Raw genomic sequence first — 14,129 nt, 5'->3', positions numbered from 1 at the left:
AGCAGCAAGGCGTGATGCAGGGACCATAAGCTGGCTTAAGACTTCACTGAAGACTCCATTAGGTAAGTTCTTCTGACTGAGGTAAGTACTTTTCCCCCTTTTTCTCCATAGGTACGGAGCTCGCAACCTCTGGAGACCCCCTGTTTTTGGCCCACCTTCAGTTTATGGGGCTGGTTTATACAGGGGCTGCATTTTTTATTGGGGGAGCAGTGGCACCTAAGGGGGCATGTGTTTTGGGGCACTTTACTATGTTGTGTGTGTGTGTGGGTGCTTGGTTCTACTACCCCAGCGCCTAATCTGCGGCTGTCAGCCGCGGCGCTGTTTTGGGCCGGGCGCTCTCAGAGCCGGCTTACTTTCATTTTCCCTCAGCGCCTTATTCGCGGCTGACAGCCGCGGCGCTGCTACGAGCCGGACCCTTCAGCGCCGGCTTACTTTCACTTTTGCCGGCCGTCTCTGCCGGCGTTAGGCCGCCCGCCCTATTCCCCCGAGCGCTATGCGGACTTGACATGGCACTCGGGACAAGGAGCGGGCACCATGACGGTTCTTCTTTGGCCGTCTGTAGCTCCGCCCACTGGGCTGGAGGTCTCAGGGCGCGAAGCAGCGTCCAATCAACGCAGTGGGCGCGATTTTTCTATGTGAAGGGGCCCGTTACAGTGTGCCTTGCTTCTGGCACACCCCTCCCTTCCTATTGGCTGGCCTGTTCAGTATCTCTGACTGCAGGGAGCGGGTTTTCTCTGCAGCTAACAGGGGACACAGTTTAGGGGAAAAAGTTTATGGGACAGGTCTCCTCTCTAGGGCTATTCTCCCTCTACGCAGAAACCTGAAATTTCAGTGCCTTATTATATCTGTAGCAATGTGATACTAAAATGTCTGGCTCTGCCTAGACCTCTTGCTCTGTCTGCTCCACTGCTCCCCCAGACCCCCGGGTGCTCCCTGATGCACCCCCCCCGGTCCCGGTGGGTTCAGCCGCTCCTCCAGCCCGGGTTTCTTCCCTGACCCGGTATATGGCTGACTTGACCCAATTCTCCTGTTCGGTGGCTGAGGCCTCACGGGAAGTGGTTTCCGCCTGTAAGGGGTCTTCTCTTGCAGGACCCCTGGGAGGGCCGCTTCTCGTCTCCTGGTACTTCACGCTCTCACAAGCGTGCTAGGGGTGCCTCGTCTGCATTGAGTCTTCAGATAGACGAGAGCGTTCCCCTCGCAGGCCTCCCCCTCTGTCATCTGGGCACAAACGTCGTTCCTCCAGAGGAAGTTCTCGGGTTGCCGCTCTGCCACGCAAAAGCCGCGTACCCAGTCTGGGTCACCCACTTCCAGGGCTACCTCTGCTCATTCATTCCCCTGGTGAACTGGTAGACGAGGCTTCTGAGCCGGCATCTGACTCAGAAGACCGCTCGGACTCATTGCAATGGTGAACTCTTTGGTGATAGCCATAAGAGACATCTTTCACTTGGAGGACCCAGGATCTTCGGATGTCATCCAGAAGTATCCTTTCATCGTGCTAAGCCAGCCCCTCAATAGTTTAGCTCTCATGCTGACTTTGACGACATTCTGGTATCCACAGGGAGACATCCAGACAAGAGGTTCCCGGGAATTAAGACAATTCAGGAAGGCGACTACATTATTCTTTTGACAAGGATTTGTCGCTTAGGTGGTTTCTCCTCCCTCTGTGGATTCACCAATCTCCCGGATCTCTAAAGCAACTACACTGCCTCTGGCAGATGCCGCCGCCTTCAAGGGTTCCACGGACAAGAAGGAAGAATCTTAGCGAAGTTCGCTTCGGAAGCAACTGGCTCTTCTCTTCTTCCCATCTTCGCCTCGACATGGGTGTCCAAGGCCCTGTCGGAGTGCTGCCAAAATCCCCATCAGGATATCTTAGCGGGATTCCCCCCCAGAGGATCTTCCTGATCTGGCTCTCCAAGCGCTAAAGTTGGGGATTTTCTGCGCGCATTTTCCATGCAGTCAGCCTGTTGCTCTGCCTTTGCTGTGGGTCACCTAGCGACTCTCCGCCGATCTCTGTGGCTTAAGGCTTGGTATGCGGATGCCGCTTCCGGAAGGCCTCTCACTGAGCTTCCCTTTACGGGTGGCCGTCTTTTTTGACAAACGCCTTGATGAGATTGTCTCCGAGGTATTGGGAGGTAAGAGTTCCTTGTTACCTCAAAATAAGGCTCGCCCTCCTTCTCAAAGGAAGTGTTTTTCCTTCGGTTCTTTTGGACCTCTGGCCCCAGTAAAGGGTCCGGACAGGTGCCCTCGCGGGAAAAGAAGGGTCCCTCGTTCCGGGCTCGCCCGTCTTGGAAGTCGGACTCCAACCGGTCCAGCCGTTTTGCACCCAAATCGGACAACCGCAAACCCACTTCTGCTTGCAGTAAGGCTCCCACCCGCTGTTTCTTTTCGGTTGAGAGGTCGTCTCTTGTTTTTCCGAGTCATCTGAATCCCATATATTCAGGACTCTTGGGTCAGGGACGTGGTGTCCAACGGTTACCAGATCGAATTCGCCTCCCTTCCGGGGGATCGCTTTTTTCGTTTCCGGGCCCCTCGGTCTCTTCCTCGGGCGACGCAATTTAGAGCGGCTCTCCAATCCCTGCTTCTCCAGGGAAACGTTTTTCGGGGTTCCTTTCAAATTTTTTTGTGGTCCCCCAAAGGTCGGTTCTGTGCGCCGATTCTGGATCTCAACTGTCTCTTTCCCATCCGCCATTTCAGAATGGAATCTCTCCGTTCGGTAGTGGCGTCCCTAGAACAAGGAGAGTCCCTTCCATTGGTGGACATCAAGGAGGCCTACCTCTATGTGTCATTATTTCCGGGCCATCATCGGTACCGTCCGCTTGCGGTTCCAGAAGGGTACTTTCAATTTGTAGCCCTCCCCCTTGGTCTAGCCTCGGCACCTTGGGTCTTTACAAGATCCTGGCACCAGTGATGGGCCTGTTTCGGTCAAGGGGAATCTCGGTGACACCTACCTGACGACCTTCTCATCAGGCTCCAACCGGAGCCCAGACTCTGGAGAATCTGGACGTCACTCTCCACACTCTGACTCGCTTTGGGTGGATGATCAACCGGGACAGGTCAATCCTCCGTCCTACCCAGTCTCCTAACCTTTCCGGGACTTCTATCCTTCAGTCTTCAGTCCCGTCCTGTCCGCGTTCTGTCAGATAACGCCACGTCCATGGCGTACATAAATCGACAGGACGGCTCCCGCAGCTCGGCAGACATGGCCGAGGTGACCAAGATTCTCACTTGGACGGGGAAGAAGGTTCCGGCCATCTCCGCGATTCACATTCCGGGAGTGCTCCACTGGGAAGCGGACTTCCTCAGTCAGTCCTCACCCGACCCCGGCGAGTGGTCCCTTCATCCGGAGGTCTTCGTGCTGTTCTGGGGCATTCCGGACGTGGACCTCATTGCGTTCCGGCTCAATCGCTTGATCCCTCCGTTGATGTCCAAGTCCCGGGACCCTCAGGATCTGCCGTGGACGCCCTAGTGGTTTCTTGGGCGGGGTTCGCCCTACCCTATTTGTTCCCTCCTCTTCCGCTCCTTCCCAGGGTGCTGAGGAAGATCAAAGCAGAGGACGTCCCCACCATTCTGGTAGCTCCAGATTGACCCTGAAGGTCGGGGTGCGCCGACGTAGTCAGGCTCCTGGACGACACTCCCCTGTGCCTTACGCTCCGCCCGGACCTACTCGCTCAGGGTCCTCTTTGCCACCCTATTTTTCAGTCACTACATACGACGACGTGGTGGTTGAGACCGCGGTTCTTAGGGCCGCGGATTCTCTTCCCAGTCATTCACACCTTTCTCAAGGCTCATAAGCCCTCCTCCGCAAGAATTTGCCACCGTTTCTTGGCGGTCTTATCTTCGTTGGTGTGCGGTTCAGGTCTTCTCTCCGGTAACCTTCTCGGTTTCCCGTCTTCTCTCCTTTTTGCAGTTGGGGTTGGAACTGGGGTTGTCTCTCAGTTCCCTTAAAGGTCAGGTTTCGGCCTTGCTATTCTTTTCCTGTGACCTCTGGCTTCTAATTCTCATGTCCGGACCTTCCTTCAAGGAGTAGCGCATGCTGTTCCTCCTTATTGGTCCTCCTCTCCCCCTTGGGACTTGAATTTGGTTCTGAGTGCCCTCCAGGGTGCACCCTTGGAGCCCCTTAGAGAGGTGTCTCTCCGCCTCCTTTCTTGGAAAGTGGCGTTTTTTGTCACTATCACCTCCATCCGGAGGGTGTCTGAACTGGCAGCTCTTCCTGCCGTTCTCCGTTTCTGGTGATCCATCAGGACAAGGTCGTTTTCCGGCCAGATCCTTCCTTTTTGCCCAAGGTGGTCTTGGCCTTTCATCTCAATGAGGACATCGTCCTCCCGTCCTTTTGTCCTGCTCCCTCTCATCCTGAGGAGCACTTACTACACAAGCTGGATGTAGTCCGGGCTGTTCGGGCTTATCCTTCCATCTCTCTTCATTTCGTCAGTGTGATTCCCTTTTTTGTCCTCATGGAAGGTCGTCGCAAGGGACAACCTGCTTCCAAGGCCACCATTTCTAGGTGGATTCGGTCCGCCATTTCGGAGGCCTATGGCTGTAAGGGGAAGATTCCCTTTTCAGGCTGATGCTAGTCTGGGCCGTAAAGTGTTGCAGGCGGCAGTGGACCGGCCGTCTGCCTGATTACTTATCTGCCCACCCAAGGGACGGCTTTGGTATGTCCCACGGTCTGTGTCCCCCAATGGAGCCGATAGAGAAAAGGAGATTTTTTTAACACTTACCGTAAAATCTCTTTCTCGAAGGATCCATTGGGGGACACAGCTCCCGCCCTTTTTGGGATTTTTCCTTTGGTTCTCTGTCCGAGGGTGTGTTCAGTTATGTTTTTTCTTCTGCTTCTCGGACAGTTTTGGGTCTTCTTGACCTGACTGTCTCCTCCCTATTGCTCTAGAACTTAAACTGACTAGCTCAGAGCCTGAAGGCGGGTTTATCCTGCTGGGAGGAGCCTTTTTTTATTACCATAGTGTCACACCTCCTAGAGACAGCAGCATACACCCACAGTCTGTGTCCCCCAATGGATCCTTCGAGAAAGAGATTTTACGGTAAGTGTTAAAAAATCTCCTTTTTCTGGAGCATTCAGCAGCTGATAAGTACTGGAAGGATTGAGATTTTTTTTAAATAGAAGTAATTTACAAATCTGTTTAACTTTCTGGCACCAGTTGGTTTAAAATAGATTTTCCACTGGAGTATTCCTTTAAATGAGACTCATGCCCAGGTTTAACCAGACCTCCTCCTCTTATTCACTAGGTAAGGTAGGTGTAACCTAGATCTCTTTGAGGAGTGAACGGGCTAGTGCCGTAGCGGGGGGGGGGGGGAACGGGCTAGCAAAAAAAAAAAAAAAAATAAGATGGTGGGAGCTACCCTTTAAGGACTATGACAATTTTATTTTTACATTTTTGGATTTTCCTCCTCGCCTTCAAAAAATCATAACTCTCTCATATTTTCATCCACAGACTAGTATGAGGGCTTGTTTTTTGCGCAACCAGTTGTCCGTTGTCTTCACTCTCTTTACCATAAAATGTATGGCGCAACCAAAAAAATACTATTTGTGTGGGGAAATTAACCTCCATCTTCCATTCTGGATGACCGGATCGCCGCGGCAGCGTTGGGGGGCGATCTGATCATCCATTTTAGTGACCGCAATGCTGCAGATGTCGTGATCTGTATTGATTACGGCATCTGCGGAGTTAATGGAGGACCTGCCACACATGACCCGAGCATCGCTCCGATGCTCGTGGTTATGTATAGGACGTAAATGTACGTCCTGGTGCGTTAAGTACCACCTCACCAGGATGTACATTTACGTCCTGCGTCGTTAAGGGGTTAAACACTATCTTGTGCATAAGGAATAAGTGTTGGTGTCCTTTTAAAAAAATATAAAAAAAATAAAAATAACTTTTGAGGTGTCGTAGAGACATGTCAAAACTTGGGATCAATCAGATCCTGGAGCTCCGGTCCCACCAATTGCTAGATGGAGAAGGAATAAGCGCTTGCACCTCGCTATAGGAAATACGCTCCATAGGCTTTCTATAGAATCCGATTCCTGAAGATGGAGATCGGTGCCCAGCTGAGCTGTATTTATATTTGTATCATTTATTTTTCAGCTATGCCAAGCAGGGTCTGCAGCGAGTGGGATTAAATCCGGATACACCTATCAATCCCTCCTTGGTAGACGAAATGTTGGCTCAGCACCAGAAGGTGGTGGCGTTCTTCAGTCTGGCCCTGCTATTGGCTCCTCTTGTGGAAACCCTGATTCTGCTGGACCGGATGATTTTCCTACAAGAGCGAGGTTAGTATAATGTCACATACAGGGTTAATATAATGTCACATACAGGTTAGTATAATGTCACATACAGGTCAGTATAATGTCACATACAGGTCAGTATAATGTCACATACAGGTCAGTATAATGTCACATACAGGTCAGTATAATGTCACATACAGGGTTAATATAATGTCACATACAGGTTAGTATAATGTCACATACAGGGTTAATATAATGTCACATACAGGTTAGTATAATGTCACATACAGGGTTAATATAATGTCACATACAGGTCAGTATAATGTCACATAAAGGTCAGTATAATGTCACATACAGGTCAGTATAATGTCACATACAGGGTTAATATAATGTCACATACAGGGTTAATATAATGTCACATACAGGGTTAATATAATGTCACATACAGGGTTAGTATAATGTCACATACAGGGTTAATATAATGTCACATACAGGGTTAATATAATGTCACATACAGGGTTAATATAATGTCACATACAGGGTTAATATAATGTCACATACAGGGTTAGTATAATGTCACATACAGGGTTAATATAATGTCACATACAGGGTTAATATAATGTCACATACAGGGTTAATATAATGTCACATACAGGGTTAATATAATGTCACATACAGGGTTAATATAATGTCACATACAGGGTTAGTATAATGTCACATACAGGGTTAATATAATGTCACATACAGGGTTAGTATAATGTCACATACAGGGTTAGTATAATGTCACATACAGGGTTAATATAATGTCACATACAGGTCAGTATAATGTCACATACAGGTCAGTATAATGTCACATACAGGGTTAATATAATGTCACATACAGGGTTAATATAATGTCACATACAGGGTTAATATAATGTCACATACAGGGTTAGTATAATGTCACATACAGGGTTAATATAATGTCACATACAGGGTTAATATAATGTCACATACAGGGTTAATATAATGTCACATACAGGGTTAATATAATGTCACATACAGGGTTAGTATAATGTCACATACAGGGTTAATATAATGTCACATACAGGGTTAATATAATGTCACATACAGGGTTAATATAATGTCACATACAGGGTTAATATAATGTCACATACAGGGTTAATATAATGTCACATACAGGGTTAGTATAATGTCACATACAGGGTTAATATAATGTCACATACAGGGTTAGTATAATGTCACATACAGGGTTAGTATAATGTCACATACAGGGTTAATATAATGTCACATACAGGGTTAATATAATGTCACATACAGGATTAGTATAATGTCACATACAGGGTTAATATAATGTCACATACAGGGTTAATATAATGTCACATACAGGGTTAGTATAATGTCACATACAGGGTTAATATAATGTCACATACAGGGTTAGTATAATGTCACATACAGGGTTAATATAATGTCACATACAGGGTTAATATAATGTCACATACAGGGTTAGTATAATGTCACATACAGGGTTAATATAATGTCACATACAGGGTTAATATAATGTCACATACAGGGTTAGTATAATGTCACATACAGGGTTAATATAATGTCACATACAGGGTTAATATAATGTCACATACAGGGTTAGTATAATGTCACATACAGGGTTAATATAATGTCACATACAGGGTTAATATAATGTCACATACAGGGTTAGTATAATGTCACATACAGGGTTAATATAATGTCACATACAGGTTAATATAATGTCACATACAGGGTTAGTATAATGTCACATACAGGGTTAATATAATGTCACATACAGGGTTAGTATAATGTCACATACAGGGTTAATATAATGTCACATACAGGGTTAGTATAATGTCACATACAGGGTTAGTATAATGTCACATACAGGGTTAATATAATGTCACATACAGGGTTAATATAATGTCACATACAGGGTTAGTATAATGTCACATACAGGGTTAATATAATGTCACATACAGGGTTAATATAATGTCACATACAGGGTTAATATAATGTCACATACAGGGTTAATATAATGTCACATACAGGGTTAATATAATGTCACATACAGGGTTAGTATAATGTCACATACAGGGTTAATATAATGTCACATACAGGGTTAATATAATGTCACATACAGGGTTAATATAATGTCACATACAGGGTTAATATAATGTCACATACAGGGTTAGTATAATGTCACATACAGGGTTAGTATAATGTCACATACAGGGTTAATATAATGTCACATACAGGGTTAATATAATGTCACATACAGGGTTAATATAATGTCACATACAGGGTTAATATAATGTCACATACAGGGTTAGTATAATGTCACATACAGGGTTAATATAATGTCACATACAGGGTTAATATAATGTCACATACAGGGTTAGTATAATGTCACATACAGGGTTAATATAATGTCACATACAGGGTTAGTATAATGTCACATACAGGGTTAATATAATGTCACATACAGGGTTAATATAATGTCACATACAGGGTTAATATAATGTCACATACAGGGTTAGTATAATGTCACATACAGGGTTAATATAATGTCACATACAGGGTTAATATAATGTCACATACAGGGTTAGTATAATGTCACATACAGGGTTAATATAATGTCACATACAAAACATCCCCTAGATTACAAATATGAACTACTATGGCCATTAAACTGATGATATGCCGCCATGTTGTAGTGATTTATTATTTTTAATTATATTTCATTTAATTCTTATTAAATGATTATATTTAATTACAATATAATTATAATTTTTATTTATTTATTTATTTTATTATTTTAATTATTATAATTATATAATTTTTTTTTATATATATATACAGTAATTATATTTTATAATTTAATTCTTATTAAATTATTATATTTAATTAATTATAATATTATATTTTTATTCTATTCACTGGATATTTTTTCTTTTCTCACAGGATTTCATTGTGACGTCCTCCCTCTATTTAAACCCGAGTTCTCCCCAAGGAATCTGGTCCTTGTAGCTGCTAAAGGCGTCCGTCATCTCTCTGACTTACTGGAAGAGATCACTTTTAGTCATTTCAGGGTAGGATAGAAAGCGCAGAATAGACACTGCTTTTTGTTTTTATGGATATTATTTATAGAAATAAATAATTTATTTGAAAGTATTTTTTTGAAGTTCAATTTTATTCATTATTATTAAAATCTTGAGTACAAAAATAACCTCAAAAACTCAGGGCTGACTGCAGAGGTCTTAGAGTGTACCTGTTGCTTCAAAAAAATTGTTTACATGTCCTATAGCAGTGTTTCCCAACCAGGGTGCCTCCAGCTGTTGCAAAACTACAACTCCCAGCATGCACTCCCCATCCCCGCATACATTAACACATTTATAGTGCAGAGGGGCACTTGTCGACTCTTCTCACCTCTGACATCCAAAGTCAGCAGAGAGTCGAGAGGACGTTGCACAGATAGATCAGTGTTTCCCAACCAGGGGGACTCCAGCTGTTGCACTCCCCACTACAACTCCCAGCATGCACTCCCCATACCCGCATACAGTACAAACCAAAAGTTTGGACACACCTTCTCATTCAGAGTTTTCTTTATTTTCATGACTATGAATATTGTAGATTCACACTGAAGGCATCAAAACTATGAATTAACACATGTGGAGTTATATACATAACAAAAAGTGTGAAAATATGTCATATTCTAGGTTCTAGCCACCTTTTGCTTTGATTACTGCTTTGCACACTCTTGGCATTCTCTTGATGAGCTTCAAGAGGTAGTCACCTGAAATGGTCTTCCAACAGTCTTGAAGGAGTTCCCAGAGATGCTTAGCACTTGTTGGCTCTTTTTGCCTTCACTCTGTGGTCCAGCTCACCCCAAACCATCTCGATTGGGTTCAGGTCCGGTGACTGTGGAGGCCAGGTCATCTGGCGCAGCACCCATCACTCTCCTTCTTGGTCAAATAGCCCTTACACAGCCTGGAGGGGTTTGGGGTCATTGTCCTGTTGGTCCAACTAAACGCAAACCGGATGGAATAGCAGCCGCTGCCAGATGCTGTGGTAGTCATGCTGGTTCAGTATGCCTTCAGAATAAATCCCCAACAGTGTCACCAGCAAAGCACCCCCCCCCCCCCCCACACCATCACACCTCCTCCCCCCCCCCCCACACCATCACACCTCCTCCTCCACACCACACATCACACCTCCTCCTCCACACCAGCACACCTCCTCCCCCACACCATCACACCTCCTCCCCCACACCATCACACCTCCTCCTCCACACCAGCACACCTCCTCCCCCACACCATCACACCTCCTCCTCCACACCAGCACACCTCCTCCCCCACACCATCACACCTCCTCCTCCACACCATCACACCTCCTCCTCCACACCAGCACACCTCCTCCCCCACACCATCACACCTCCTCCTCCACACCAGCACAACTGTGAAGTGAAAACCATTTCAGGTGACTACCTCTTGAATCTCAACAAGAGAATGCCAAGAGTGTGTAAAGCAGTAATCAAAGCAAAAGGTGGCTACTTTGAAGAACCTAGAATATGACAGATTTTCACACTTTTTTGTTATGTATATAATTCCACATGTGTTAATTCATAGTTTTGATGCCTTCAGTGTGAATCTACAATATTCATAGTCATGAAAATAAAGAAAACTCTGAATGAGAAGGTGTGTCCAAACTTTTGGTCTGTACTGTACATTAACACATTTATAATGCAGAGGGGCACTTGTTGACTCTTCTCACCTCTGACATCCAAAGTCAACAGAGAGTCAAAAGGACATTGCACACATAGATCAGTGTTTCCCAACCAGGGTGCCTCCAGCTGTTGCAAAGCTACAACTCCCAGCATGCACTCCCCATCTCGCATACATTAACAAATTTATAGTGCAGAGGGGCACTTGTCGACTCTTCTCACCTCTGACATCCAAAGTCAGCAGAGAGTCGAGAGGACGTTGCACACATAGATCAGTGTTTCCTAACCAGGGTGCCTCCAGCTGTTGCAAAGCTACAACTCCCAGCATGCACTCCCCATCCCCGCATACATTAACAAATTTATAGTGCAGAGGGGCACTTGTCGACTCTTCTCACCTCTGACATCCAAAGTCAGCAGAGAGTCGAGAGAACGTTGCACACATAGATCAGTGTTTCCTAACCAGGGTGCCTCCAGCTGTTGCCAAACTACAACTCCCAGCATGCCCGGACAGCCGTTGGCTGTCCGGACATGCGGGTAGTTGTAGTTTTGCAACAGCTGGAGGCACCCTGGTTAGGAAACACTGTCCCAGAGATCTGTCAAAAGTTTTGATCAATCAGAGTCTAAGTGTTCAGACCCCAGCCAATTGTTGGAATTGGAGCGGGAAAAACGTGCAGCTGATTGAGACAATCCCATAGACTTATATTGTAAATCTGTCTCGCTTAGCGCTCTCTTTTCCCAGCTAATTTTAGCTATCGGCTGCGGTCTGAAAACTTGGACCCTGACTGATCAAAACTTTTGACTTGTATCTACAACATTAAAGTTTTTTTTATTTTTATTTTATTTTTTTAAGTGACAGTGCCCGATTAAAGGAGAACTCCAGGGATTTGTTTTTTTAATCCCTTTATCTTGGCAGCATGAAAACATTAAACATTAAAGGGGTACTCCTCCCCTAGAAATCTTAACCCTATCGCTGTGCAGCACCCGGCGTTCATTTAAATCGCTGGGTGCGGGCAGCAGAGGTCGTGACATCGCGGCCACGCCCCCTCAAGGCAAGTCTATTGGAGGGGGCGTGGCCATGTGTCACAACTCCACTTCCCGCTCCAAGCGTTTGGAACAAAACTTACTATCCGGGCATGCTGGGAGTTGTAGTTTTGTAACAGCTGAAAGCTCAGTTCATACGATTTTTTACTTGAAAATCCTATAGAATCGTATATCTAGACATATCCATTGACTTCTATTGTATCCAGCACTTTCATTGGTTTTGGTCAAATCGAAAATCAAGGTTGACCGCTTTTTTTTTAAATTTAATTTTATTTATTTTTTTGGTCCCCATTTTAAAGCAGATTTGCTTCCAGCTGTTGCAAAACTACAACTCCCAGAATTCAATAGAAATACATATTCAAGACCAAATGACATCATGTTATTCTGTGTGTTGTGAATGGACAATGCATTCTAAAGAATCACCACTAGGGGTCCTCATAGTGCTCAATAAGTGTTTACACTCGTATAGAATGTGCTGCTTGATAAGTAGAGTACCACAAGGACCCCTAGTGGTGGTTCTTAAGAATGCATTACACATTCACAACATTTAACTCTATGGGGGGAATTTACCAACAAAATAGCGTGCACAGTGGGCGAGATTTATCAAGACCTGTCCATAGGAAAAGTTGCTGAGTTGCCCATAGCAACCAATCAGATCGCTTCTTAAATCTTCCCCAGTGTGGTTTTTTTTCTGCGCATTAACTTTTGATCTAATTTTGCTCTATTTTTATGTTGTCAGCACCAGCTTCTGTCATTTTTTTGTTGCTATTTTGTGTAAATGCACCAGGGTGCCTCCAGCTGTTGCAAAACTACAACCCCCAGTATGCCCAGACAGCCTTCGGCTGTCTGGGCATGCTGGGAGTTGTAGTTTTGCAACAGCTGAAGGCGCCCTGGTTGGGAAACACTGTAAGAAGCTGTTGTAATCTAACACACAAAAGAAATATTGTAGTCATAATATTATGTGTGATAAATATTAGGTATCTATGGTTAAAGGGGTTATCCAGGAAAAAACTTATTTTTATATATATCAACTGGCTCCAGAAAGTTAAACAGATTTGTAAATTACTTCTATAAAAAAAAAAATCTTAATCCTTTCAGTACTTATGAGCTGCTGAAGTTGAGTTGCTCTTTTCTGTCTAAGTGCTCTCTGATGACACCTGTCTCGGGAACTGTCCAGAGTAGAAGCAAATCCCCATAGCAAACCTCTTCTGCTCTGTGCAGTTCCCGAGACAAGCAGAGATGTCAGCAGAGAGCACTGTTGCCAGACAGAAAAGAACAACTCAACTTCAGCAGCTGATAATTATTGAAAGGATTAAGATTTTTTAATAGAAGTAATTTACAAATCTGTTTAACTTTCTGGAACCAGTTGATATAAAACATTTTTTTTTCCTGGAATACCCCTTTAAATCTGTTAATACCTGGATCAAGTATTATCATTTACATTTATTGTAATAAAAAAATATATGTGTTTATTTTATAATCAAGTCGCCTTTGATCATCCATAAAGGAAAAAACCAGGAATATACATAAGTATGTCCTAATAACATTGATATAATATGCATTACATATTATATTTATATGTATTACTATGTTGTTAGGACATACTTATAGAATGAATATAGTTTTCACACACATATATATATATATATATATATATACATATATATATATAACTAAACGGGATGGGTATTTAACTCGGGGAGAGTTCACCACTCCTGGTGTGACGGAGCTTTCAAGGGCCACTAAGCACTCCGCAGGCATTCTGGGTAGGAAAATATGCAAATCAGCTCATTACATCACCTTTTCAGGCGATGTTCCCTGGTATCAGCTTAGCTCCAGTTACGGAATATAAAAAGCTAATTGGGATTAATGCCAAGCCAGAACTCTCTCTCCAGAAGGAAAGAGTACCCATCTGCAGATAGCTGTCTGCAGATGGGTACTCTTTCCTTCTGGAGAGAGAGTTCTGGCTTGGCATTAATCCCGATTAGCTTTTTATATTCCGTAACTGGAGCTAAGCTGATACCAGGGAACATCGCCTGAAAAGGTGATGTAATGAGCTGATTTGCGCATATATATATATATATATATATATATATATAT

At 44.3% G+C, this 14,129-nt stretch overlaps 1 protein-coding gene across 1 annotated transcript in view; it reads left to right on the top strand.

The window, feature by feature from the left end:
- METTL25B (methyltransferase like 25B) overlaps window positions 1-9,830 on the top strand; it is a gene marked incomplete at its 5' end in the record, with an annotated part of 18,390 nt that extends 8,560 nt beyond the window's left edge. The window contains 2 exons of the mRNA XM_056545137.1: window positions 6,099-6,283; window positions 9,230-9,830. Coding sequence (XP_056401112.1) covers window positions 6,099-6,283; window positions 9,230-9,366 — 322 coding nt within the window. The remainder of the gene's footprint in view (window positions 1-6,098; window positions 6,284-9,229) is intronic.
- Between the last annotated feature and the right edge of the window lie 4,299 nt (window positions 9,831-14,129).

Source organism: Hyla sarda, chromosome 11 (genome assembly GCF_029499605.1).
Source record: "Hyla sarda isolate aHylSar1 chromosome 11, aHylSar1.hap1, whole genome shotgun sequence".
NCBI lineage: Eukaryota > Metazoa > Chordata > Amphibia > Anura > Hylidae > Hyla > Hyla sarda.
This window is presented reverse-complemented; position numbering and strand designations above follow the sequence as displayed.